At 33.8% G+C, this 25511-nt stretch overlaps 2 protein-coding genes across 2 annotated transcripts; both read right to left on the reverse strand.

Annotated features, from left to right (window-relative positions):
- Positions 1–801: 801 nt before the first annotated feature.
- LOC113402306 (coronin-7) lies at positions 802–14415 on the reverse strand. The gene is made up of 23 exons (XM_064218459.1): positions 14272–14415; positions 13518–13901; positions 12034–12220; positions 11149–11352; positions 10538–10759; positions 10291–10418; positions 9968–10105; positions 8020–8571; positions 7054–7162; positions 6367–6465; positions 5822–5942; positions 5582–5680; positions 5266–5363; positions 5011–5124; positions 4685–4933; positions 4064–4323; positions 3729–3850; positions 3287–3425; positions 3002–3133; positions 2776–2850; positions 2550–2685; positions 2320–2429; positions 802–2082 (listed from the first exon to the last, which is right to left on the reverse strand). Exons 2-23 carry the CDS (start codon positions 13824–13826, stop codon positions 1990–1992), a joined length of 3696 nt encoding a protein of 1231 aa, XP_064074529.1. The 5' UTR covers positions 13827–13901; positions 14272–14415; the 3' UTR covers positions 802–1989.
- A 5873-nt stretch (positions 14416–20288) lies between these two features.
- LOC113402309 (ras-related protein Rab-30-like) lies at positions 20289–23814 on the reverse strand. The gene is made up of 4 exons (XM_026642521.2): positions 23347–23814; positions 22911–23094; positions 22171–22322; positions 20289–20496 (listed from the first exon to the last, which is right to left on the reverse strand). The coding sequence occupies exons 1-4, from the start codon at positions 23515–23517 to the stop codon at positions 20395–20397; spliced, it is 609 nt and encodes a 202-aa protein (XP_026498306.1). The 5' UTR covers positions 23518–23814; the 3' UTR covers positions 20289–20394.
- Between the last annotated feature and the right edge of the window lie 1697 nt (positions 23815–25511).

The raw sequence follows: 25511 nt of genomic DNA on the forward strand, positions 1-25511 counted from the left end.
TAAATCATTAACATAGAGAATGGATCGAAACGTAGACAGAGGCAAGGCGACTACCGACTGTCGCTATTGTGTGTAAACCAAAATAACACATTAAATAATCATTTATACTCACGCTGTCTTGAAGAATTTCGATATATATAATGACGATCGACATCGATACGAATAAAACAATTGCCAAGCACTGATCACGTGATACAGGATTTCATATTACCACTAATTTTGGAATGAATGTTTATTTTCATATTTTTTTTTCTTATATTTGAGTTCACCGGTTCTTCTCAGATTATTTCTTGTCCGAATATTGTTAAATTCTTGACAATAAATAAGCAAGTGTAACGCATAGCTTGCTAGTCGCAAGTGTTTCCAATCTTATTCCACATATTTACTTTAAGTTGAATCAAATCAAATCCATTCCCTAAATCAATAACAAAACCCTATTGCAAAATCAATAAATAATTCATTACTAATCGTGGAGTAATAATATAAAATAAAGAATTCTTTTTTTTTTTAATATTGTTAAGTTTAAAACAAGTAAAAACTACCGTTTCAAAGGAAATGTTGGAATAAGTGCATTTATAAATAGAGAATATGTGAATGCTTTAGGATAGAGGTGGTTTAGGAATCCGTTTGTGTCCTATATGTTTATAAAAATGTTTTTAAAATGTACTTAATTACTATACGGTGTGATTTAGTGAATCAAGTTACAAAATATATGATAGGCCACTAAAATTGTATTACATTACTTTGATGAGAATCTTAACCACATAAGGAGACATAAATGTTTCTTTTTTTTTTTTTTAATTATTTGTTTTTGTCACGTGACACGTGATGGTAAACATCATAAGTGAAGCAGTGTAATTAATGACCAAAGACGTAAGATCTACATCTTACATTACTGTTTACCAATAGAACAATGACGGAACTGCTTCCAATTTTATATTTTCATGTAGTACCGTGTGATGTTTTTTTTTTTTAATTATAAATGACCAGATGTCTCACTGTTGGGCAAAGACCTAAACTTCATCTTAAACAGGTTTAAGAGTTTCGAAGTTCATTGGTTTACTCCACCTTGTTACATGTAACAGTATTACATCTGTCAAAATACAAATTACATATGCTCTTGGATATTAGTTATTGATTTTCGGAAAAAGAAAACATTTATTTCTGTTTATGTAAACGATAAAAAAAATGTTTTTTTTTTTTTTTTTCATTTTATCCAAACTATTTCTTTCTGACTTTGCTGATGTAATGTAAATAAATAAGAATAGACAAACATCAACTTAATTCCATTGTCTCACAAAATAAGATCGTGGTCAACCATTGAAAGTGATATTATTTATTATCTATGCTATAAAGTTACATTATTTAAAATAGGTATACGCTAGAAAAATGTTTATAAAATATCGCATGTCGGCTGAGTATCAAAACACTTAGGGCGGCTAGGTAACCTAGATCTAGGACTCGGGTATCCTTGGATATGGACTAATACCGGACTACTTACCGCTACTTAGACGATATACTTGTGTAGACTAGTCGAGTATTCATGTCAAAATATCAACTATTGACCACATGAGATCACGAAAAAATACATTTCAAAGTTCTTTAAAAATGTCAGAACAAACATTGGTTATGTAAGAAATGTCAAGTCTATTTTTATATACTGATCTTTACTCAAGTATACCGAGTAAATAAACTTAAATATACTGCACCAGGGGTCTTCACTGATCATATTTAAATTAAAATTTCATTATAACCCGTAATCGTTGTCATCTCTGAATCAAAAAGAGTTATTCATAAAATTGAATGTCAAACTGAATACTGTTAAGAAATCTGAAACTCATATAATATATAATTTCATATATGATAAATAATTTAGTTTAATACTTTTCAATAATAACTGGATATAAGAATATTATAATTCAAATACTTTCAGTGAATGTGTCATACGTTCGTTCATTCATTCGTTCTCTTGGAGTCTCAGCAGGATTCTCATTGGTCCCATTCCGACTCGTCGACCCCCTCCATACTGTCCTGTTCCAACTTGAGATTCACTGTCACTTTAGCGCTCATTGATTTCATTATCTGTAAGATATAAAAAATATACAAATAAGTTATTCAATATTCTTAATAAATAAATATGAATGTGTTTCTAAGCCTATTATCCGACTGTGGCGAAATTGGTACCGTTGTGTGTAGACCTGCAAAGTTGTTTGGCCCAAAAAATTGATTTCTTTTTCATTCATTGGAGTAATTTCGCATATTTTACAAGATTCGAACATATAAAAAAACCAACGTATACTATTAAAAAAATATACTCACGCTCTCCTGTTTATCCTTAGGGTCCATGGGTACGTGAGATTTGATGAGATCTGGTTTGGGCTTCTGCGGAGGCTTCTCCTTGGCCGGCGCGGCAGCCGTGTGACTCGACACTGAGAATTATATTCAGCTGTAATCCACTTTCAAATAGAAACTTCATTAATATAAACAGTGCAGTATATAAGTGGTGGTGTGGTGTGCGAGTGTGTGCGTGTGTGTGTGTGTGTACGCACGCGGCTCCATGCCGGGCGGCTGCAGGTTGTGCGTGCGCGCGGGCACGCGGCCGCCCGCCAGCCAGGCGCGCGCCGACTGCCAGCTCTGCCACGTCACCAGCGTGGGCGGGAACAGGTCGTCCTGGAACAGCTCGCTCTGCGGAGCGCCACCGAGGGCAGAGTCAGCGATACATCGCGCATCGTAACGTCATAACTCATCGGTAGAGAAGTAAATAATACCACATACTTTTATCCTGGGCACCGTGAACGACAGCGGTTCGATGTTGCCATTCGTCAGTCTCAGCGCTCGCGCGAACTCCACCTAAATTAGGAATATTTTATATTATCATATTGCTCACACTCAAACTTACTACAGATAAGCAGAAAATTAATAGGGAAGTATTTCACAAACTAGATGTTTCTGTAATAAGACCTAATGAACAAAAACATATAATTATAAAACATTTCCGCACCTTCTCCACGGCGAGCAGGTTCTTGGGCAGGAAAACGATGCCCTGGTGCAACGTGGAGCAGCGATGATGAGACAGAGCGCACAGGTAAGGCGCCTCACTCGTCACTTCGTAGCAGTAGATGGTGGAATCACCCTGGAAATTAACGATACGACGAATTAAACTAAATCTAACATCATTTAAATATGAGAAACTATATTCCTTTTAAAATATGCTTTATTCCAAGTAGAAATTTGAGAGTGATTGTGTTTTGAATTAAATCACGAGTATTTCAAAGGAAGTACTCACTCGACCGGTGAGGAAGAGCGTATTGGAGTCGTGGTCGAGGTGTGTGTGCAGTATGGCCGGCGACACGTCCAGGCCCACCGTGCACAACGGAGCGCCGAGATCCGTCGCGTTGTACAGCAGAATCTGCCGCTCCGACACCCTTAAACAGTTCAAAAGCTGTTATACTCATTGCTTATATCACATTAGAAAAATACCCGTCAAGACCTTGACAAAGGCAGAACAAGTAATTATATTAAATGGATGAATTGTCAGCGACACCCTAAGGACTGCGATAGAGTGAGAGGTGGATACATTACACTCATGAGATTCATAACAATGGATTCGAAATAATTCCAACTATTAAATTTTTAGTTTAACAAATAAGTACTTGAGTCTGTTACAGCAAAGCACCAGAACAACGCAATGAGGTCAGAAGGCATGGCGAGTGGAGGTCAGTACGCACTTGTCGAAGCCGGTGACGACGAGGTGCGTGTCGTGCAGCGCCCACACCACGCGCGCGCCGCGGCTGCCCACGGGGCCCGCGCCGCGCCGCTGCGCCTCCGCCGACGCGCGCGGCTTGAATATCTGCGTCAATAGCTCCTCTATACTATATATATTTAAGCAGCCTAAGATGTTGATGATGCAAACTATCGACTCGTATTCATAAGATCGCTAACCAATTAGACCAACTTTACGTGACCTGAGCTGTAGCACTTCGAGTCCCATAGTTGGCATCTTTAAATGCCAGTCTAAATTTACAGATAACTCACCGTTAAATATTAATAAAATAAAACTAACCCGTATGTTACCATCCTTACAAACGGTAGCTAAGTATTCTCCACATGTCGACCAATCTAACGCAAATATCTGATCAGTGTGACCGGTCAGCGTGATTTCAGCCGTCGGAGTCTCCTGGCTGAGGTCCCAGATCTTAATGGTGAGGTCGTGGGCGGCCGTGGTCAGGAGATCGGCAGCGGTCGGATGAAACCGGATTATGTATATTTTGTCGGGATGAGCTGAGAAAGTACGGTTGGGCTCGTTCGTCGATTCTTGGAGACCTACAGAAATAAATATTAGTAAAAATCATGTTACGTCAATAACAAGTTATATGTTGAATGATTAATTAGTGTTGAAATTGTTTTCAAATTTGATTTAAAAACAAACAAACAAATTAAATAATAATTTACATTAGTATGAGATAAACCCAAAAAACAAAACACCCTTAGAAGTAGTGTTCAGTTGACTTTATATTTTAATGTTAATTATAATTTATTTAGATAATTTGGTATTCAGTTTATATAATACTTTTCTTGGCAAATACTTCTTTCTATTGATTTTAAAAATATATGCAATGTATGTGTGGGTGTAAGTGTGTCAGTCAGTGTGCGTGTGCGTGTGCGTGTGCGTGCGCGCGCTCACCGTCCTCGGGCAGGATCCACTCGCGCACTTGGCCGTCGTCGCAGGCGACGAGCAGGCGGCGCTCGTCGAAGGGGTCGAAGGCCCAGTCCTGCAGCGGCGCGGGGTGCAGCAGCGCGTGCGGGTGCAGCGCGGCGGGGTGGCGCAGCGCGGCGCGCGCGGCCGGCGTGCTGCCCAGCGGCAGCTCCACCACGCCCAGGCGCCCGCCGCCGCCGCCGCCGCTGACGGGCACGCCGCAGCGCACGCCGTTGCCTGCGCACGCGCCCGCTCATCGTCCGCTCATCGTCCGCTCGTCGTCGCATTCGATCACACCCGGCCGAGATACTTACCGTAGAAGCCGTTGCACTCGCCGGAGATCTGTCTGCTGATGTTCTTGATGTTCTCCACGTGGGTGGATTTGTGTCCCGGCGTGCCTTTCAGGTGTCGGAACTTGGATACCTTACCTAGAAACAAACTTGTAATTAACTAAGTACAATAACAGCAGTATCCGCAACAAATTTTCTACATGATATTACTTATGTATATTTTCATCCTCTAAATAAAATCCTCTATAAAAATATAAGTTTTAATAGTTATTAATTTACCAAAGACTGTAGATGTTCTTTTCGTGGTGACGTTGGGCACCGAAGATCGTTTTTCCTCACGTTCTGGACTCTTGCGAGACTTTAATGAATCTCTACGTCTGTAAAAAAAAAAATCTTGCAAATTTCCATAAAATAGCATACTCATTTCAACTGTGAAGTTTGCTATACTCTATTCCAGCCATAACAGGAAAAAAGCCAAATAAACAACATTTAACAGCATATTGTAGGTAAACGGTAATAAGATGGTAAGTTTGTAAGTGAGGTAATATATGTGAGGAAGCGAATAGTCAAGCGGGGAGCATACGAAGAGGTGTACCGGAGCGGCGCGGGCGAGGCGGGCGGCTCGTCGTTGGCGACGCTGGCGGAGCGCGCCTCGTACGCGCGCCGGCGCTCCGCTATCGACTGGCTGCTGCCGCTGCCGAGCGGTCATTTCAACAGTTAAAAATAAACTCGTCGACTAATACTGATTTTAACCCACTAAAGAAAATTAACGCTCCTTACTAATTTGAACAAGACCATATTTATAATTTCATGATTTATAATAAAAGTAGCTCACTCGGTAGTCTCGAACATCTTTCTCCGCTCAGCGGTACCGGGGGTCTTGGGCCTGTATCCCGAATCCGAAGAGTTCACTTCCTCTTCCAAGCTCGTGTCAGATTTCCCATTTGTGTATTCTTCTGTTAACAAAATTTAATTCAATAAATTTATTATATTTTTTCTATTCACAAGTGTACTTTACAACATCTAACAGGTTGAATCGAGACATGGCCATAGACTGGTATTCTATGATTAATTGACGTTTATGATTCACATGCTCGATGATACGTATTGTAATCAACTAAGAAAATTTCACTCTAAAAAATCCAATTTAATTTGATACAATTAACAATTAATGAATTTGAAAAAATACAGATTTAATTTGTGATATATCATAAAAAAACTAATTGGTATTTTGTTCTAAATCAAGACTTTCCAGTCAAGATACTTTCCTAAAATATTCGTATTTGCAGTAAACCAAAAATATCAAACGGCCGCAAACCGCACAAGCACGAGAAAGGGCCCTGGTTTGGTCAGATCTGTTTTAAATAATCAATTTCTTACCCTTGTTCGCAGCAACTTCAACATCACTCGTAGGTGACAATGACTTCTCCTTCTCTTCGTCTCTGACCGGACGGGCATCGGACGCAACAGGAGATAAACCTGTAGGCAATATTTTTAATACAAAATAACAAATGGGTGCCAACTAAATTAGTAAACAATTTTTCTATAGACTTTGTAACATTAAAGGACTGCTATAGATTATAGGTTAGAACGCGTGCATCTTAACCGATGATTTCGGGTTCAAACCCAGGCAGGCACCACTGAATTTCATGTGCTTAATTTGTGTTTATAATTCACTCGTGATCGGCGGTGAAGGAAAACATCGTGAGGAAACCAGCACGTGTCTAATTTCAACGAAATTCTGCCACATGTGTATTCCACCAACCCGCATTGGAGCAGCGTCGTGGAATATGCTCCAAACCTTCACATCAAAGTTTTATTGGATACTAATTCCCACCTGCGTGTGAGAGTTATAGTTTCATGAGCCTTTGAGTACTTAACATGGGAAATCTGCCACTTTTATAATATTGGTTATATCGTGATAGTTATGGATTGATCTATAACATTAGAAACCTTCCATCAATGGAGTGCAACAAACAAATACAATGTAACCTTAAAAATTAAAACTTAAAAAAGAATACTTAAAACGAAATTGGAAACTCCTTAAATAGAGGCGTGAAAACTGACCGGAATCAGACTTAGTGAGTCCGGGCACGGCTGGCACGGAGAACACCTTATCGAACGAGAACTCTTCGCTCCCGGCCGACGCTGAGAACGGCTTTGGTCCCAAACGAGGCTAGAATTTTACAAAACATATTTATAATATATTTCAGAATCTAATTAAGTATTCGCGACTCATGTGTTATATTTATATTACCTCGTAAAATATATTAATAATAGTTAAGATTTCATTGTACACAAATAGCTTAAATATCACACAACTTGAAGTAATGCTAACTCTTTTTCAAGTTTGGGGTTAAAAAAAACACAGACACAAAAAAAAAACAAAATATAACAACCAATTATAAAAAAAAAAAACAATTTTATAATACACAAAGTACAGTTATAGAAAATCATAAACATTAGGTAAGTTTAAAAAAAAAAAAAAAAACAAAATAAATATTAGACACATGTATCTTAAATGAAGATTTTTTTTTCCCTCATATGGTTCGAGGAAACCTGCGTCTATTATTAATGCAATATTTTTGGAGCAGCATGTTCAAATAATCTCCGAATCTTCTCAGTAGGAGACTTACGTACATCAATCACAGTAATTAGTTTTCTCGTTTTTATGTAGACACAGAGATGAAAATTCTAAAATATATTCGAGACTAGATTCTGATAATGTATATACAGTCACAAACGACATGACATCTTAGCTGCTGAGGTCGATGACGCATTGGCTATGTAAGCCAACACTTACGTGCGTACGTTGGCTCACTCACCCTTCAAACCGGAACACAACAATACTAAGTACTACTGCTAGAAATGGTTAAATTTCTTACAGCGAAAATACCTACGGGCGGTGACCACTTACCTTCAGGTGGCCCATTTACACGCCCTACTATTCATATAAATATATATATATATATTATTCAAACAACATAAATAATATTTAATCAACACCAACCTATGCAGGATATATAGAAATACCTTATAACCAGACCCAGGAACTGATGTAGTCCTCGGTTTAGGTTTGGGCGCTTCTGAGACCTGGTCGTCAGAAGATCCAGCTTCCGATATAGACAACCTAGGCATGGGCTTAGGCACCTGAACGGGAACACCATTTATGTAACTATTGCTTCTCGATAGAGACTCGGATGAGTCTGAACTCTCCGTCTTTTCGAGAGACTTATCGGACTTGATAGTCTTCTCGGTATCTTCATCGGTCTTTTGTGTTTCGACGTCATCTTCCAGTTTTCTGTCGTAATCGTGACCGTTATCAGTTATTTTCTTGTGGATGCCATTCGTATCCTTGGAATAGTCTTTCGGTTCCGATTTTTGTTTCTCCATTCCTTTGATCAGGTCTTTGACATTAACGAAGTCTATTCTATCTTCGTCTGTGGGTTCAGGTTGCGTTGGTTTTTGTGTTTTCTTCAAGGGTTCCTCTGACTTCTGAGTTACGATTGGTTTTGGTTCAGTTTTCTTTGGCGACGGCATCGCTAATATCGCTTTGACGAATTCTTCAAGGTTACCTCTGTGTGTCTGGAAAGAATATATTTTAATCAAGTCAATATTTAAACCTATTACTACTATTATAAAATAAAAAAAAAATAAAAAAAAAAAACAAAAATTACTTACTTTATGTAATGTTACTACCAAATCATCTTTTAGCACTAACTACAGAAAGCTTTTAAAATAAATATCACAACACACAAAACTAAGAAATAAATTTAAACAAAAAACACACCAACAACAAAAAAAAATATTAAATTAAATTTTTTATTCCTAAAAAATCAAATTATTAACCAAACCGTAAAAACGAAAAAAAAAATTCCACCGACAAAAAAAAACATTAATCATGCAATAAAATACCTTAATTATAAACGAAAAAATGTATTAAATACATTTTTTTATTTGCACAAAACAAGAAATTTGACGAAATGATAAATCTCACTTAATATAAATTAAGACCGTTTGCATGCAAAAATAAAAAATTGCGTACATACATATATAACAGGGGATAAAACATATAAGTATACTAAGGAACACGGTAACAGAATGCTTGTACTTTGAAAATCATTAATTGCATTATAGTGGCGGGACTTCCAATGGCGGGAGGAATACATAAACAACTTTGACCTTGAATTATCTCAGACATTCAAGTTTATTTAGTTAATGAAGAGTAGTGAATAATTTATTTGTCAAATATATATTTTTTTATTAATGAATGATAGAATTAATAATTTGAAGTATGGAAGAATACATGCTGCGCCGAGCCCAAATAAAATTGGGATAAAGGCAGGAATTAATAATTTTGTTGTACTTTAATATATATTATAAGTTAAGATCAATTAAACCGTTTATCTGATTCTGTTTCCATGACAATTTTTGCAATATACTACCGAGTTAATTTAGTTTTGGTTTATTTTTAATTACCATTTTTTTATTTTACTATTTAATCATTGTTCTTGCGTTTAAAGAGCATTGTGTAAATATATAAATATTCTGTATTTTTTTAAAATTTTTGGAAGAATGGAATTTTTTGAAAAAGTGTATTAAAGTTCGTTTTTTTTTCGGAACTTTGGAAATAAAATTAAAGTAAATAATTGGAATAATGTTAAATCGTTTGCAGTGCATGATATATCAGAGCTATTAGCAAATAACAAAGAATCTATCAATTTAAGATTTGTTTATCTTTTCTCCTCTTCTGGAAATTGGAATTGGAATGGACTATTGAAAGATAATTACGAAAAAATTGCGAGTATCAGAACCGCCACAAAATCTAGCTAACTACACACGAAATAATATGGAACCTTATGGTCGGCAGGCGTTTAGACATTCAAAGAATAAATTACACTATATAATGAAAATCTCACTCTCTATTATATCAATAAAATAGAATCAAAATGTGATCACTAGGACTCCTCGGCAGCGGTACCTGCGCGAGGCGCTCGTCGGGGTGCAGCGACACGGTGGGCGGCGCGCAGTCCTGGTGCCGCAGCCACATGGGCGCGCTGAGGTACGTGAGCGCGCCGCGCGTGTCGGGGTACAGGTCCGCGTGGTACTCGCGGTAGCTCTGCGCACACACGCCACACGTCAGGGCCTCTACGTACTTATGACGATGCTTTACTTTTTTTTCAGAGGCTGACTCTGTCCAGCCGGTCAACACTGGTTTAGAATTATTCTAGAACTCCTTTTCAGTTAGTTCAATATAAAATCTAGTTTACTCTTTTCATACTATCGACTTGATTTATCACGTACCTTCCTCGGCACCTGGTACATGATGGGCACGACCGAGGACCCCGCGAGTTGCAGGACGCGATTCACTTCACCTTCCATCACTCGGAGAGCACGCTTCGGGACTAAGCACGCCCCCTTAGTTTGTTCTCCTGCAGAAAACAATTTCAATAAAATAATAGAGTCGCTAAATCTTACCAAATTCTACAAGCCTATTTTTCATATTATAAATTTAATTAATTTCTATTTACCTAAGAGAACTAAGACTCACCAGAATGCCTCAATCCCTCAATAAGGTAAGGCTCTCGATCGCTCAGCTCCATGTACAGTATAGTCGTATCTCCCTTCCCGGCCAGGAACAGCATGTTAGTGTCGGGGTCAAACAAGGGCATCAACACACCCGTGGAACAGTCCAGTTCTAACGTTTTCTGGGTTTGCGAGAGGTTACGAATATCACGGATCATTATCTGACGAAGCCGAGCTGAATCGAAACCTGTGAATTAATTTCAATTACATTGTGATACATCTATTGGCGCACCTTGGGGGATCAAGACATGACGCGATCTTATGACGTCATATCCCCTCTCCGCCGACGAACTGTATTCCCTTATGCATTATATATTCATTTTTTGTCTATAAACTTCTTCACTAACAATTAATATCAACGCATCACGTGACGGCCACATTTTTTTTAATTGTTTATCATCAATCGGCAGTATGTTTTAATTCTTTTGAGGATTCACTACACTTGGCGACTTACTAATTGCTAGTTTGCAATTCATATAAAATCCTTATTTCATTTGGTATTCCACTATGATATGAATTTCAAATTACCAATTTTGCAAGCAAGTATGTCACAATTTAAATAAAGAATAATCTTACCCGTAGTGAGAATTCTGTCAGTGTCTCCAAGCCACACGAGGCGACTGTCCTTAATATTCTGGTGACTGTTGGCGACCCCGAGCACGGGACTGTCGGCTCGAGGATCCAAAATGCGAACTTTTTTGTCCTTGCAAGAAGTCGCTACTAGCTTTCCGTCCTTCTTCCAAGAAGTAGACTGGATGACTTCTGTATGATCTTTATTTACTAAAAAAAACAATTCAATATATATTACTATTATTCGTATACGTGTTTTTCTAAGCATGAGTGCTGGTATTTTTTAAAACCATTTATAGGCATGAACAAGTTAATAATCTTGTTTTAGTACTTAATTAGTAAATAAGTTTTAAGTTACTCGTGAAGAAAACGACATACAAGACGAAATGTATTTAGAATGGCACTTTTTTCATGGTGATGGCATTTTCCAGGAGTTTCAGTAATTAAATAGTGTCGATGATTTGGAATTACTCCTGTACTGGAGAGTACCAGTGGAACAATGTTATTATTCCTATTAATATTTATTATGTTGTATACATATTTACAATTAGATATAACTGGAAAATAATATTATAATCAATATTGTCAATGTTTATATCGGTAATGTATTTGACTTTACTTTCTATCTGTAAAGTAGTGTTTATTAAATTAAAGAGAAATAATAGTTATATGTTGTAGACAGCATTATATATACAAAGAATAAAGGAAATACAATAATGTTGACGTTGAGAACTAAGTAACTCAAATGAATAAAAAATGTCTTTGTTTTACAAATGTAAAATCAATATTGACAGAAAGAGACAAGACAGTGTTAAACTAATGATCTACATGTTAACAAGTAAGACTGTATTACTCTACTGTTTATACATACATATTTAAAATAATTCTTACCAAAAGCCTCCTTCTGTGTGGTCAGATCCCACAGTGCAAAGTCATGTCCAGAGGCAACATGTATGAGACCATCTGCCACTGGATGAAAGCCCACATTCTCTACCCTGCGCTGCTTCTGTGATAAAGTACACTCAGGAATTGATAGAGATTCCTTGAGTCCCTCTGGTGGTATATGCCATACTTTTACCTAAAATTAAAAAGACAACTCAAATTTTGTAATGTCAAGTGTGTAAGAGTCGAAAAAGGGGACGAAAAATAAGATATTTTTAATGGTTATCATGATTTAATTGGCATAAGTTTAATTTTCATAGCTTATAATTTTAAAAATAATTTCATAAATAAAGGTCCATATTTATTGTATTAAAATTTTTCTACTTTTTCTTTAAATGCATTTTGAAAGGTAAAATTTAGAGGAAAAAATAAGAAAAATTTATAACATACAGATATAATTTTACACAGATTAATTGAAGTTTTTGATAAGTAAATTCCAATACTAATTATTTCCATCTACTGATTATTGTATATTTAAAAATAATCGTAACATTTTTTTGTGTGGATGTGGAAACTAATGAGATATTGTTACAACAGTGCAACAGGAAATTATATTAATTCCTATATAACAATACCATTGACAGATACAAACTTTCTAAAAAATAATGTGCAAAGTATAAAGAAATAATAAATCACAATACCTCATATTTAGAACAGGGTATATTATAAAATAATCACAAAGATCATTATACATTTATTTAAATAAGGAATATTATATGGTTCAACATTGCACAGATAATAAGAGCTTGGCGTTAATCATTGATATTTACGCAGGAGACATAAATTTAATTGTATATGATTATAACATGTTTATGTTTGATGAAAACTGTAAGGAAGATTTAAATCAAATGTAATCTTTTATAATTGGCATTTGAAAGTTTAGTAATTGAGGCTATTTATAAGTACTACATTGAATGCTGATACTGTAAAATTTTAATACTTATATGTACTAAAAAAAATATATGATTTTGTAGATTATAATGTCACACATAAAATTTTGCACAAATCATTGGTACCCATTTTTATATCCGCTTGCAAATTATAACAGCGATTATGAAGTACATATAAAAGTAATATTATGCATAACTATTTTTTTGATTAAATGTAAATAAAATTGTTAAAACAACTAGTAGTTCAAAACTAATTTTAAATTAAAACTACTTTTAAATTAAGCTTTCAAATGAATCTGGCAGGTTTTTCAACCCAGCATTTAATGTGCACCATAAAACAACCGGTAAATACAATTTCAATGCTCTATTCCACATGTAGGTTAACAAAAATCTGTTGATCCTCTTCTCGAGCAATGAATTATGCTAATTCTAAATCTACTAATGAGGTTGTTTAATAACTGTTAAATATATGAAGAAACATAATAATTCTAATTAAAAAAAAATATATTTTTTTAATTGTTTAAACATCCAACAATTACTTACCAATGAGTCTTGTGATCCTGTTAACAGTAGACCATCATGAAATGGAGAAAAATCCATATCAGTGATAGTATCGGAATGTGCATGTAACAATGGCATTGTTTTGCTCTTCCTCCCGCAGTCGTCTAGAGGAAGCACTGCCATACTGGATCCTACATGCTCCCAGTTAAATGCCATAAAAGCAGCTGATGCACATATATTGTTCCCGTAAGTCTGATATGACCCGACACAAATGTCCCGTATACATGCTTCGGGCTTTGGCACAATGGGTGCTGCATTTTTATACTTAGAGGCTTTAAAACGCCAGGCCATTTTCAGCCAATTTTAAAAAGTTATCAGTCTTTTATATATGGAATGTAGATGAGCCTCGCAAGAGGCTGACGATATCTGAAATAATTTATATATCAACTATCTGTATCCGTTTAATATACATTTTAGTCATCAGACTTTTTTGTATTAAAAAGTTGTAATTTATAAATAAGTATAACATCGAATTATTTAAAAAATAATAATAATCCTCCTTTGTGTATTTACAATACGATTGTAATAAATTAGTTTACATTAAAAACAGCTACAAGTTAAACGTTCTAAACAACAGTAATTAATAAATATTCTAAACACTTTGTTTTGAATAACTTGTCCCGGTCGCGGCCGGAAATACTAGCAACTTCTATAAGTTCACTATATTAACTGAAAATATTTTATAAATAACTTTAGAACACTGCACTTATAGTAAAAAGATACTTTAATAACTCACCTTTGCGAGATATATCACTCAGAAACAGATTTCCGCTAGATAGAAGACACTCCCCCTAAACGTCGGCCATTTCGATTGAAGCGACGTTTTGTATGGATCAATAATACAATTACAAGTCGATGACACTTACAACAAAGGTAACTTAATTTTATAAAAATAAAAAAGACAATGTATTTTTAACGTACGTATAACGTATATATGGATGTATTGCGTGGATTTTTATGAAAATATATCTTTTTTAAACGACTTTCAGTAAATCATTTAACTCTTAATAAAGTTGGTTGAGAATAATATTTAAAAACAAAACACTTCATATTACAATGTTTTAAAATTAAAAAGAAACAAATGTTTAATTAAAATATAATAAGTTTAATGAAATGCATTTATCCATGAATGTTATTATATATTTTTAATAGAACTAGCAACATTGATAATTAAATTGAAAAGGTGAACCAAAATTCAAAACGCAAAGACAAAAATATATTATTACCGAAAATGTGTACAACTAAAGGCGCTGACCAATTTTAATAATAAATATTACAGCAGGCACCTTAAAATAAGATATGCTATAACAATGGCACACACAGCACGTCTGTGGAGAAATTATAATAATTTAAAAAAACATTCAACAATATCAAATTATTTTTTCATTTAAAAAATATTAAAACTCCTTTCACTTCATGTTTTATATAAACATCTATTAAATAGTATCTATTTTTAATACACTATATATCTATTATTTATATGGTACGTGCTGTTATGTCCTCGTCATTGATTAAGTTTTTGGCCATATAGTGATAGTAAAGACCATTCTATGGCGAAACTAGGTAGCAAGTACTGTGTAGAAGATAATATACTGCATATGTATGTGCTCAAACACATATTTCTTATGATACAATTTGACACCAAATAGTCTTTTGGTGGTAGAGCTGATGCTAGTCCGTTTGGGTAGGTGCCACCCACTGTGTATATGTTCTACCGCCAAGCAGCAATTATTAGCGTTTTTTTGTTCAGATTTGAGGGGACCAGTACAGCTACAGTAAAGAACATAAGGTCTTGGCTTCCAAGGTTGGTGGCGCATTGACTAAGTTAAGAATGATTATTATTTCTTACGGCGCACATGTCTTTGGGCGGCGGTGACCACATACCATCAGGCAGCCCGTTTGCCTTCTTATACTATAAGAAACACATAACTGGAATATTCATAGGCCCAACCCAGGTATCGAACCCTGATCCTTGGAATCTGGAAGTTGCAGCCTTATAAGATAGCCAACGACTCGTTTTACGTATCCACAGACCGTTACCATACAAATTGTGTCAATAAAAAAATTGTAATGAAACTTTATTCGAGTTAATCGATGATAAATTTATTTGTCATATTAAAAGCACAACTATTTATAATTTACATATAAGAGACAATTTGAAAGTTTTAAGCATAGAAGCTTTGATTATTCATATTTCTAGCTAGACTTACAAAGCTGAGAATGCGTCGAAAAAAAAATAGTGGGCAACAGTTGGCTATTAAGTATACACACACACTAGTAGTAGTATGACGTTTGGCAAGAATCAAGAGTATCTGTCACGCACACCAAGATAATAAAGTTGGCCCGCTTGTTTCAGTTAATTTGTAGTGCGACACTATCTAGATACATAAATAATCTAAGCATAGAAGGAAATAAAATTATTTATCTGAATAAAAATTACAGCTATGAGCATATTTTAATAAAACACAATCATATCAAAAGTGATCATTTGATTTATTGCATTACAATAATTTAGTTCTTTGGTGATATTTAATTTCTATGACCGATGACACGAAGATATTAAGTAGCTATTTCAGATCCAATTTGAATTGAACATTTGATTAAGTAATAATAATTATTTAGCATTAACAACTCACTGGTCTATCGAGCTATCGTAACTGTCAAAAATGTTGAATTAAAAATGAGATCTTACTAGAAAAAAGGTTTTATAGTGGTTGCATAGAAATTAATTTGTATTCATTTTTCAAAGTTCAAATAATGGGAAAACTATTAAAAAAGATAAACCATTTTCGTTATATCCCATATATGTACAAATATCAATAAAAGTCCTCTACACACTGTAGTGGTATGTTGTTAATGCAATAAATGTTTCCATAATAATAGATCTCAGTTGGGTCGAATATAAAAAAAATATACCACTACTAACAATGACTGCTTTAAGTACCCAGAGATTACATAAACTATTTTATTGAAGTATTGTTAGTTGGTAAGTATTTATATAAATTTTCATCAAAACCAATGTTTCACTGATGTCCAAGCCTTCCTGTCGACTCTTTTTGTCCCATTATTATATCTAATATTTCATATAAACTACACAATTAATTAATTGATATCAAAGACCTTTCTTTTTTTTAAATCGCGTTCACATTTTGACAGTTACAAAGGCTTAATAAAAATAACACATGAGAAATGGCTACAAAAATCTAATAGATTATTAGCAACCCTTCGATATTCATCGAGACGATTCATTGCACGATTATCACTATACAACAATGACATTAAAAATAAATCGAAAAAATCTGACACCAAAGTGCACATAATATCAATATGATGATAAAAAATATATAGCAACATTACATGAAATCCAAAAAACGCACCTAATATTGCAATAAATATTAATAAATAATTAACATTAAAGTAAAATTAATATGTTATGGGCACACATTATAACTTTCATATAAAAATAAAAAAAAATAAAAATTTAAAAAATATATCCACAATATGTGATGACTGTACACGAAAAATGGGCATAAAAAGATAATTATTATCTCTAAAGGTCTGTTTACACATGCACACTGCACCGTAAAATTTTAACTAAAAATTAAGGCTTGTGAATTTAATACATAAATTGTGAGTTTATCGTAAAGTTGTACACATACATTGCGTATTACAATAAATCAGTGAAGCCGTTTCTTTTGTACACAATCTCAACGCTAATTAGGCTAGACTAAAAATTTTCCTATCTCTTTAGTTACAATAAAATTTCACAAACAATTTTACATTTACCAATAAATATATTATATATAATATATTTTTTAGTTGTGTGGATAAAGTATACGTCTGATTTTGTTAAAAAAAACTGTAAGTCTTTAGTACTGCCAAATTAGTAGAGTTCTAAGACAGTATATAAAAAAATCGGCAAGAATATCTTAAGACTGAAGGCGTAGATTTAAATACATATATTTATTAAATACAAAAATGGAATATTCTATTCGACACTAATTTTGGCTACGATCCTCTATGTTCTCACAGCCACCATAAAAGGCTTCTTGGGTACATGTGTGAACTGGCCTTAACACATCTAACAACAATGATAATTAGATAGACAGTAATACTTAGTAATATATAATACAACAACATTTTAAGATAATAATTCAATAGTATGGTAAACAATACTACGATAATTAAAAAATAATTAATAATCTGAATGACTAACGAGTCATTTCTAAAGCATCATTACTTCAGTCAGACTGAATACTCATTGGTCGCTTATAGCGTCATCGATTGCCATCCACCAATGGCCGTTCAGATTGAAATCAAAGTAATTAATCTAATTTCGATCAATGTATCGAGGCAAATTTAGCACAAAGATTATCATAACTAATAGTTAACCCAACAACGAAATTGTAAAATAAATTAAAATATATTTTAGCTTAGATTGAGTCTACGTGTAACCACTCAAATCACTAGCTAAGATGTTTTATTTTTTTACCTGTGGTTGAAGTTCATATTATATGTATAAAATTATTAAATTAATACTTTCAATGGATAATACATCACAACAATAAAATATATAGATATAAAACTTCATCTAATTATCATTGTGGTAATTACAATCTATACATATAAAAAGAAAATTCCTTTGTTTGTCCCGTATGAGTTTCTACACAATCATCCGATCGAGTTCAAACTTTGTACATACCTTTCGTTTCTGATATAGTACCATCAAAGTACAACAGACGGCGAGTATCGGATAATTGTTTACAAAAATAAAAATAATGTAATAGACATTGCAACACATACCAGGAATTAGCTAGTAATAAATTAATTATAGTCAAGATCGGACATTAGTCTAATACATAATAATTATTAACATTAAAACCTACACATTGTCTAGTTAACCTTTCACGGACTACTACACTAACAAAATTAAATAATAAAACAATTTAAATTGCAACAGCAAATCCGTTAACTCGACAACTCTATCACAATCTCATGTCATAATGATATGCCTCGACTTCATGTTACGATAAATAAATCAATGTATATGTCACCGGTTAATTTTAAATATGGAACGATTAGAAAAAAAAAAGCGAATAACCTGACGATTAATTAAGAACGAAGCATTTAATTTACAATTAATTAATTGCATAAAGTTATCATTTTATAGTCAACTTCAAAGGCAGGAGGGCTTAAAATTGTTGACATAATTCAAATTCGTCAAAAATACAACTTTGATTGTAGGGTAAGTTGTCATCAAAACATACGAAGGAAATTCTTAAATTGTTTAAATGAGGAAATATTAATTAAAAATTGTTTGTAATACACAATATACCAACTATAAGCAAATTATAAGAATTAAGTATAATATATAAGACTCGTTTATCTTTACTCCTCCTACCATTGAAATATACTAAAAATTAGGTTAGGTTAGTAAGTGTACATTTTAACTGAAATACAACCGTGATATTGTAAACTGAACGCTCCATTCACAATTTTTGGCAGTTTCAGACCTAATCTCTGTGATATATGAGCACCGTTAATTTATATTCAATCTAGCCTGGCTGTGCACTGTCAAAAATATAAAATAGAATGTTCAGTTATAAGGATAACATAATTATATAATACAACAATAAAACTAATAAAATAACTAACACACTAACCAAAAATACTATACATTTTCATCTCCAACCTCACAACCTTTGTCAATGTCACTTATGAATAAAATGTAGTTTAAAAAAGGGCAAATATTGAGAGCAGCCACCATAATTATTGCAACTATACCAATCGCACATGTCTAGTAATATGTATATCATGTTTTTTTAAGTTTTAACTGAAACTGAAACTTAACTGAGCAAACACTGCATATTAAGGTGATTAAGAGACTCGAATTAATGCAGCATTATGGAATAGGCTCCAAATCTTCTTAAAAGCTACAGTCATGATGAAAAGCGCAATTGGAACAATAAATTATTTGAAATACAACTGGCATGAAATATGTTACATTATTAACTGTTATGGCAACTACTCTTTGCCAAACTTATTTGCATTAAATATAAAAGGAAAACCTTTTAAATTATAGTTTTTTTCCTGTTAAGTATCCATAACATTTCCGGAGAAAATTGTATAAATTAAACATGAAATTGTGACAAAGTGTATTCTTAAAAGCAATGGAATGATTTCAGCTCTACATTAAAATATTAAGTTATAGAGTATTTTTATAGAGATAATTTATTTTATGTTTTGTGATTAAGGAAAAATAATTAAAAACTTTTCTATAAATGTGTAAGACTGAATTAATACGATTAAAATTTATAACTTTCATTTATCTCAGTAAAGCTACTTTTTATTTAATAATATTTTAACAGCGACAAACATTACTCTATAATAGCTCAGTGACTCTCAAAGTTCCTTTTGCATCCCCTATAGTATTAGTCTTTCCTAATTATTTTAACTCCTTGCTCTATAGTTTTTACTTTTACATCATGAAGAATAAAGACGAAGTCAAGTGCACAATATTGTTTCGTTTAATAATATATAAGTAACAGCTGTATCTTTAAATTGACAACCAAAGAAGTTTTAAGCGGTTTGTTTAACCAATCATAACATATATTTTGTTGTTTAAGTCATATTCATTCAGACTTACACGTAAATATTAATTATGCTTGCATTGAATTTTCATATCAATGTGAGCAAAAAAAACCATAGACAAAACCGACACCTAGAAAAAAAAAAAACCACTTAAAGCATGATAATAAAATCCTCGATTATTCATCGTCGATACCCAAAAAATAAATTAACTCTATAAAACAACGAGTTTTACAACACTAGTAATATCAATGAGATAAATTCGTCAGGTTTACGATCGGAGACAGCATGAGCCATCGCCTACAGATGTCGTCTTGCCGTTGATTGGACCTAGGCTGCCGTCATATTTGGGCAGCTCCTTGCATTTTGCTTGCTGAAATTGAATATATAATTAAATTATTTACATTATCTGTCAAAAAAGGTGCTTTAACTTATATTTAAAAGCAATTATTTTCATTGAACCAAACTTCACTTACACCTTTAATACACTTATAATATTTTAAATTAAGAAAATTTTAATTGAACAACAATATAAAAAATTATGGTTATTTACACACTCATTAGATATTGTACCGCCAAACGGCAGTACTCAGTATTGTTGTGTTCCGGTTTGAAGGGTGAGTGAGTCAGTGTAACTACAGGCACAAGGGACATAACATCTTAGTTTCAAGGTTGGTGGCGCATTGGCGATGTAAGGAATGGTTAATATTTCTTACAGCGCCATAGTCTATGGGCGATAGTAACCACTTACCATCAGGTCGCCCATGTCCTCGTCTGCCGACCTATACCATAATAAAAAACTAAATATAGTTCTTGGTACCATGGATAGGTGGGTATCCTTACTTTTTGACAAGTTATTCTTATTTAAGTCATCATATAACACAATAATGATCCTTGTTTGTTCATTGATAATGAGACTATTGTATTATAATACTAGACACCGGTCAACACAGTCAGAAATGAAAGACAACTGCATTCAGCGGAGAGGAGAATGTTGAGAGGAATGTGTGCTGTTACGTGAATGGATAGAGGTAGAAATCAGTATATAAGAGGAAGTTTTCAACATCTAACTCGAAGAGAAGCTATGTGGAAACCGGCTGTCATGGTATGGGCATGTTATGCGGAGAAGCATGGATGTTGACGGAGATAGAGGAAGGGGACGATCAAAGAAACGATGGATAGATGGTGAACGATATGGCTGGAAAGAATGTTACTTGTGAGATGACGTCAGACAGATATGATATATGGAATAAGACATGCTGCGCCGACCCCAAATAAAATTGGGATAATGATAATGGCTAGTTACCGGTCCGGGCTTTAAATGGGTAGAATAATGGTCTCCACAAAACATTTATACCGAAATATATAATAACTCTAGTTAGTGCGGTGCAAGACAGTAAAGCTCTCCGTAAGCACATTTTTTTAACATCTTCAACAATCATTGTCATAATTCAGCCAATTTCTCGCAATAGTTATGAATTATGCATGTAAACCATTCTCGTAATCACTCTATCCATTGTTGAGAACCATATGATAAATTGTTCTTCAGCTGTGGAGTTTACTATGTTCAAGCTGACAGTCAGATAGACTCAGCGGAGGGGGGGCGGTGCTTATTTAGATTTTCTTTTATAATATGTAGTAATTAAAATATGTCATCTTGAATAAAATCCACCAAATCAAGCTTGAAGCGATAATGTCCTTTTGGTCCAATATGTCCATATAGGCTATGATGGATGGATACAAAAAGGCCTACACCAAATGCATGTGGTACCACTGCCATCGGGATCAAAAGGAATATGACCACTTCTCTTGGAGAGTAGGGGGATCGGAATTGAAAGTATCTACCTTCACATAAGGAGTTTTGTGAAATGCATGCGATAATGATAATACATTGCCTTGGATGCAATATGTTATCATTCACGAGGTTTTAGCGTGGGTAAGAATCCGACATAAACTGAATTCCCCCCAAAAGGAGCTGTCTATCTTTTGAAGGTTATCTAAAAACAATAAAAAAAATTAAGTATTAAATTACGTATTTTTACTATACCTCCATTAGTTCAACAGCTATCTCCATAAACAGCCTTTCCACATTCTCTGCTTCTTTTGCCGATGTTTCTAAGAAATACATCCCATGTCTTTGTGCGAAATCTTCTCCTATATGCCGAGGGATTTCTCTGTCCTCTCTATCAGTTTTATTGCCTTGAAAAAAAAGAATAAATTTTTAACATAGTATGGTACAAAGAAGTAAATGACCCCTTTCTGAGTAGCCCTTTGGTCTTGATGAATTGAGGATTATAAAATAACTCTACAGCTGCATCCTTGTTAACCTACATGATCCCATAAAATTATTTAACATTTATTTTAATAACTTTCACATATGTTTTATATAGGACTTTAAACAACTTCTGTAAATTGTAGTTTTCAGTTACCAAGTGTTTTTTTTTTTCATAATGTTTAAAAGTATCCCATGGGCAGATAAGGGTTAAACATAATATTTTTTCAGACCTACCAATTCACTATGTTCTTTTGCACTACTGAGCATGAACATCATGCTCAGCAGTGAATAAAGAAAAAAAGGATAATTACAATAAAAATAATATATTATTCAACAATATGCAATACATTCTCTTATTGAGTGGTGTAATCATTTACATAACACAATACAAATTGTATACCAAAGCATAAAACAATAAAAAACCCATAAAAAGAAATATGTTATGTTATTTATAAAAAATATTACTTTTTATGTAAAACTATAAGTTGCAATAATTAAATAGAAAAACTTACCAACTAATATTCTAAGAACCTTATGACTAGCATATTCTTCTATTTCTCTGAGCCAATCTGGCAAGCAATCAAAGGTAGGCTGGCAAGATATATCATACACCAATATCAATGCATGTGCAGAGCGGTAATAACTCTGAGTTATAGATCTAAATCTCTCCTGTCCTGCGGTATCCCATATTTGAAGCTGAAATTGTGTACATATAAAAATTTACATTCAAATTTTAGAATTCTTGCTCAATAACAAAGCTAGTTAATTAATAAGATTCAACCTTTAAAATGTATGTTATTTAATTTTTATATTACTCTAAAAACATTCCTTAAGATTTCATTGTATGTAAAATTTTGAATTTATAACTATCAAAAAAACTTGGTAGGAATACCAAATATAGTAATTGAAGTATTAAACTAAAGGCATCGTGCGTAATATCCTGCTCACCTTCACTTTCTCTCCGTCGACTTCCACAGTTTTGATCATAAAGTCAACACCAATTGTAGCACCTTGGCCTGGTGGGAACAAGCCCTGTGTGAATCTTCGGACTAAACAGGTCTTACCGACACCAGCATTACCCACTAACACAACTTTAAAAAGAAACTTATAATCTTCCATTATGAGCGCCAAATTACATTTAGTTGAAAACTAACTGAAAGGAATTACAATAAATTATCTCCCCCGTTCACTGTTACGCTTTAGTGAATTGACAGGCATTACATGAGATATGATGCTGATATTCTATCAACCCGATTATTGTACGATCAAATAAACATTATAGATAAGATTAAAATATTTTATTTGGATTTAACATCCGTTTTGAGATGCGAAAACAACACACACAGTATAATATAATAATATTATGTACTCTGTGCCCTGTGCTGTAAGTGTGACAGTAAGACCAAACATACAGGCATAGAGAGAATAAATATCGACGTTTCAAAATAATTCTGCCAAGTTTAAAAATAGTATACCACTCGTAAAAAAGTCGTGCACATGAAAATTTTGAATAATAACATTATAAACTTTGGTTAAGCAATTCAAATAAGATTTTTTAGTTTTATAATTGTAATTTTTTTACGTACCCTATATGTTTTCTATTGGATTTGGGGCAAAGGGCCAAGCACCATGTCGTCAAACCAAGATCATTAATTATTATTATTAAGTCGTAGATTTTGTACTACTTGTAAAGTGGTCTTTATTGTATTTTTAATCGCTCAATAAAATAATTTTAAACTACATAAATTGTTTGTTCTTCCCCAACTGAAAATAAAATATTTTTATTTTTTATTAACAAAATTTTATTATATTAAATCGAACAAAAAATATTTAGATTGCACATTGAAGCGCTATTAAACCACTTGACCGGTATTAGAAGTTAAATGAGATAGGCACATCCGTATCTCATTACCTCTCTGTATGACCCATGACCCAGGTATGTATGACTATTTCGCACTACCAATATCGTCCCTTTGCACCTAGGCAGGGAAGCGCTTTTAATAGTCAGCCATTAATCTGTAATCATTAACTTGAAGTATCTCGTGTGGTCAGCTGATGCTCCAAAAATACTTTGGAAACACTTTTTTTTAAAAAAAACTCGGAAATGACTTGATAATTGTGATAAATCCAACATGAAAGTTGCACATTTATTTTTTATAAAAGTTTTACCGTACGCATCGTACCGTGAAAAATAAAAAAATGTTTAAGTTATTACTTAAACAAATTTGTATTTTTCTCCGTATACGTGTGTGTCTCGGGACGCACAACAGAAATGATAACTTAAACTAATCGCTGCCATATGCGTCAAGGGAAGCCGGACACTGTGTGACTCAAAGCGAAATGTTTTGTATAACGGACGAAATAATTACTACCCTGCCTACCTAAAACCTAATAATGTTGAACAAAGTTCAACAATTTGGCAGCGATACGATTTAAATTTATAGATTTTAAATTTATAGCCTGGTCTAGAAAATCAGATGCTTCGCTTAGTAATCTTAATGAAAAGATTTATTAAATATTTTTCAACGGTGATTTACAAAAGGTCTCCTGGCTGACCTATTACAAAAAGTTTGTGGTCCGCTCAGAAGCCATAGAAATGAGAAGGCATAGCATTTTAAAGAGTGTTCGTGACCCACTTATAAAATTTAGATTAAATAAAATGTCTGCTACTTCTACTCACATTTTGAAAGTGCAGGTAGTTTGAGAATAGCTTTTAACTTGGCCGGAATTGTTTCGCAAAAATACATAATTTAACTAGGTACAGTTTGGGACCTATGGACAAATTGTAAATAACTCACGCAGGAAAAATCTGCGGCTAGGCATCTCTGTAAGGCCTGTAGAGTTTGTATTCAATTATGCCAGTTTTGTTGTCACCCGAGAAAGACTAAATCACTGAACTCAACTTTCTAAATACATTAAATGATGGCAACGTTTAATGCCAAATTACTGGTCTGTGATCGACCGGTATGCATCGAAGGCCGCTCGAGTGGTAGCAAATTAATCAACCTTAGATCTCATCGATCATCGATGGAATTTTCCGCTGATATGGATCTTTCTTCCAGCGTTTCTAATAACCAAAGTGCTAATTCATCTGAACCAAGCAACATTTGGGG

Source organism: Vanessa tameamea, chromosome 22 (genome assembly GCF_037043105.1).
Source record: "Vanessa tameamea isolate UH-Manoa-2023 chromosome 22, ilVanTame1 primary haplotype, whole genome shotgun sequence".
Lineage (NCBI taxonomy): Eukaryota > Metazoa > Arthropoda > Insecta > Lepidoptera > Nymphalidae > Vanessa > Vanessa tameamea.

Excerpts from the sequence above, each read along its gene's own strand:
- LOC113402306 (XM_064218459.1), bottom strand. The coding sequence starts at position 13,826 with ATGGCCTGGCGTTTTAAAGCCTCTAAGTATAAAAATGCAGCACCCATT. Across the intron at positions 7,163-8,019 it reads TTCCTGGGTCTGGTTATAAG|CCTCGTTTGGGACCAAAGCC; the intron begins GTATTTCTATAT and ends GTAAAATTCTAG. Across the intron at positions 2,851-3,001 it reads ACCTGCTCGCCGTGGAGAAG|GTGGAGTTCGCGCGAGCGCT; the intron begins GTGCGGAAATGT and ends TTCCTAATTTAG.
- LOC113402309 (XM_026642521.2), bottom strand. The coding sequence starts at position 23,517 with ATGGAAGATTATAAGTTTCTTTTTAAAGTTGTGTTAGTGGGTAATGCT. Across the intron at positions 23,095-23,346 it reads TCGACGGAGAGAAAGTGAAG|CTTCAAATATGGGATACCGC; the intron begins GTGAGCAGGATA and ends ACACAATTTCAG. Across the intron at positions 22,323-22,910 it reads GGTTCTTAGAATATTAGTTG|GCAATAAAACTGATAGAGAG; the intron begins GTAAGTTTTTCT and ends TTTTTTTTCAAG.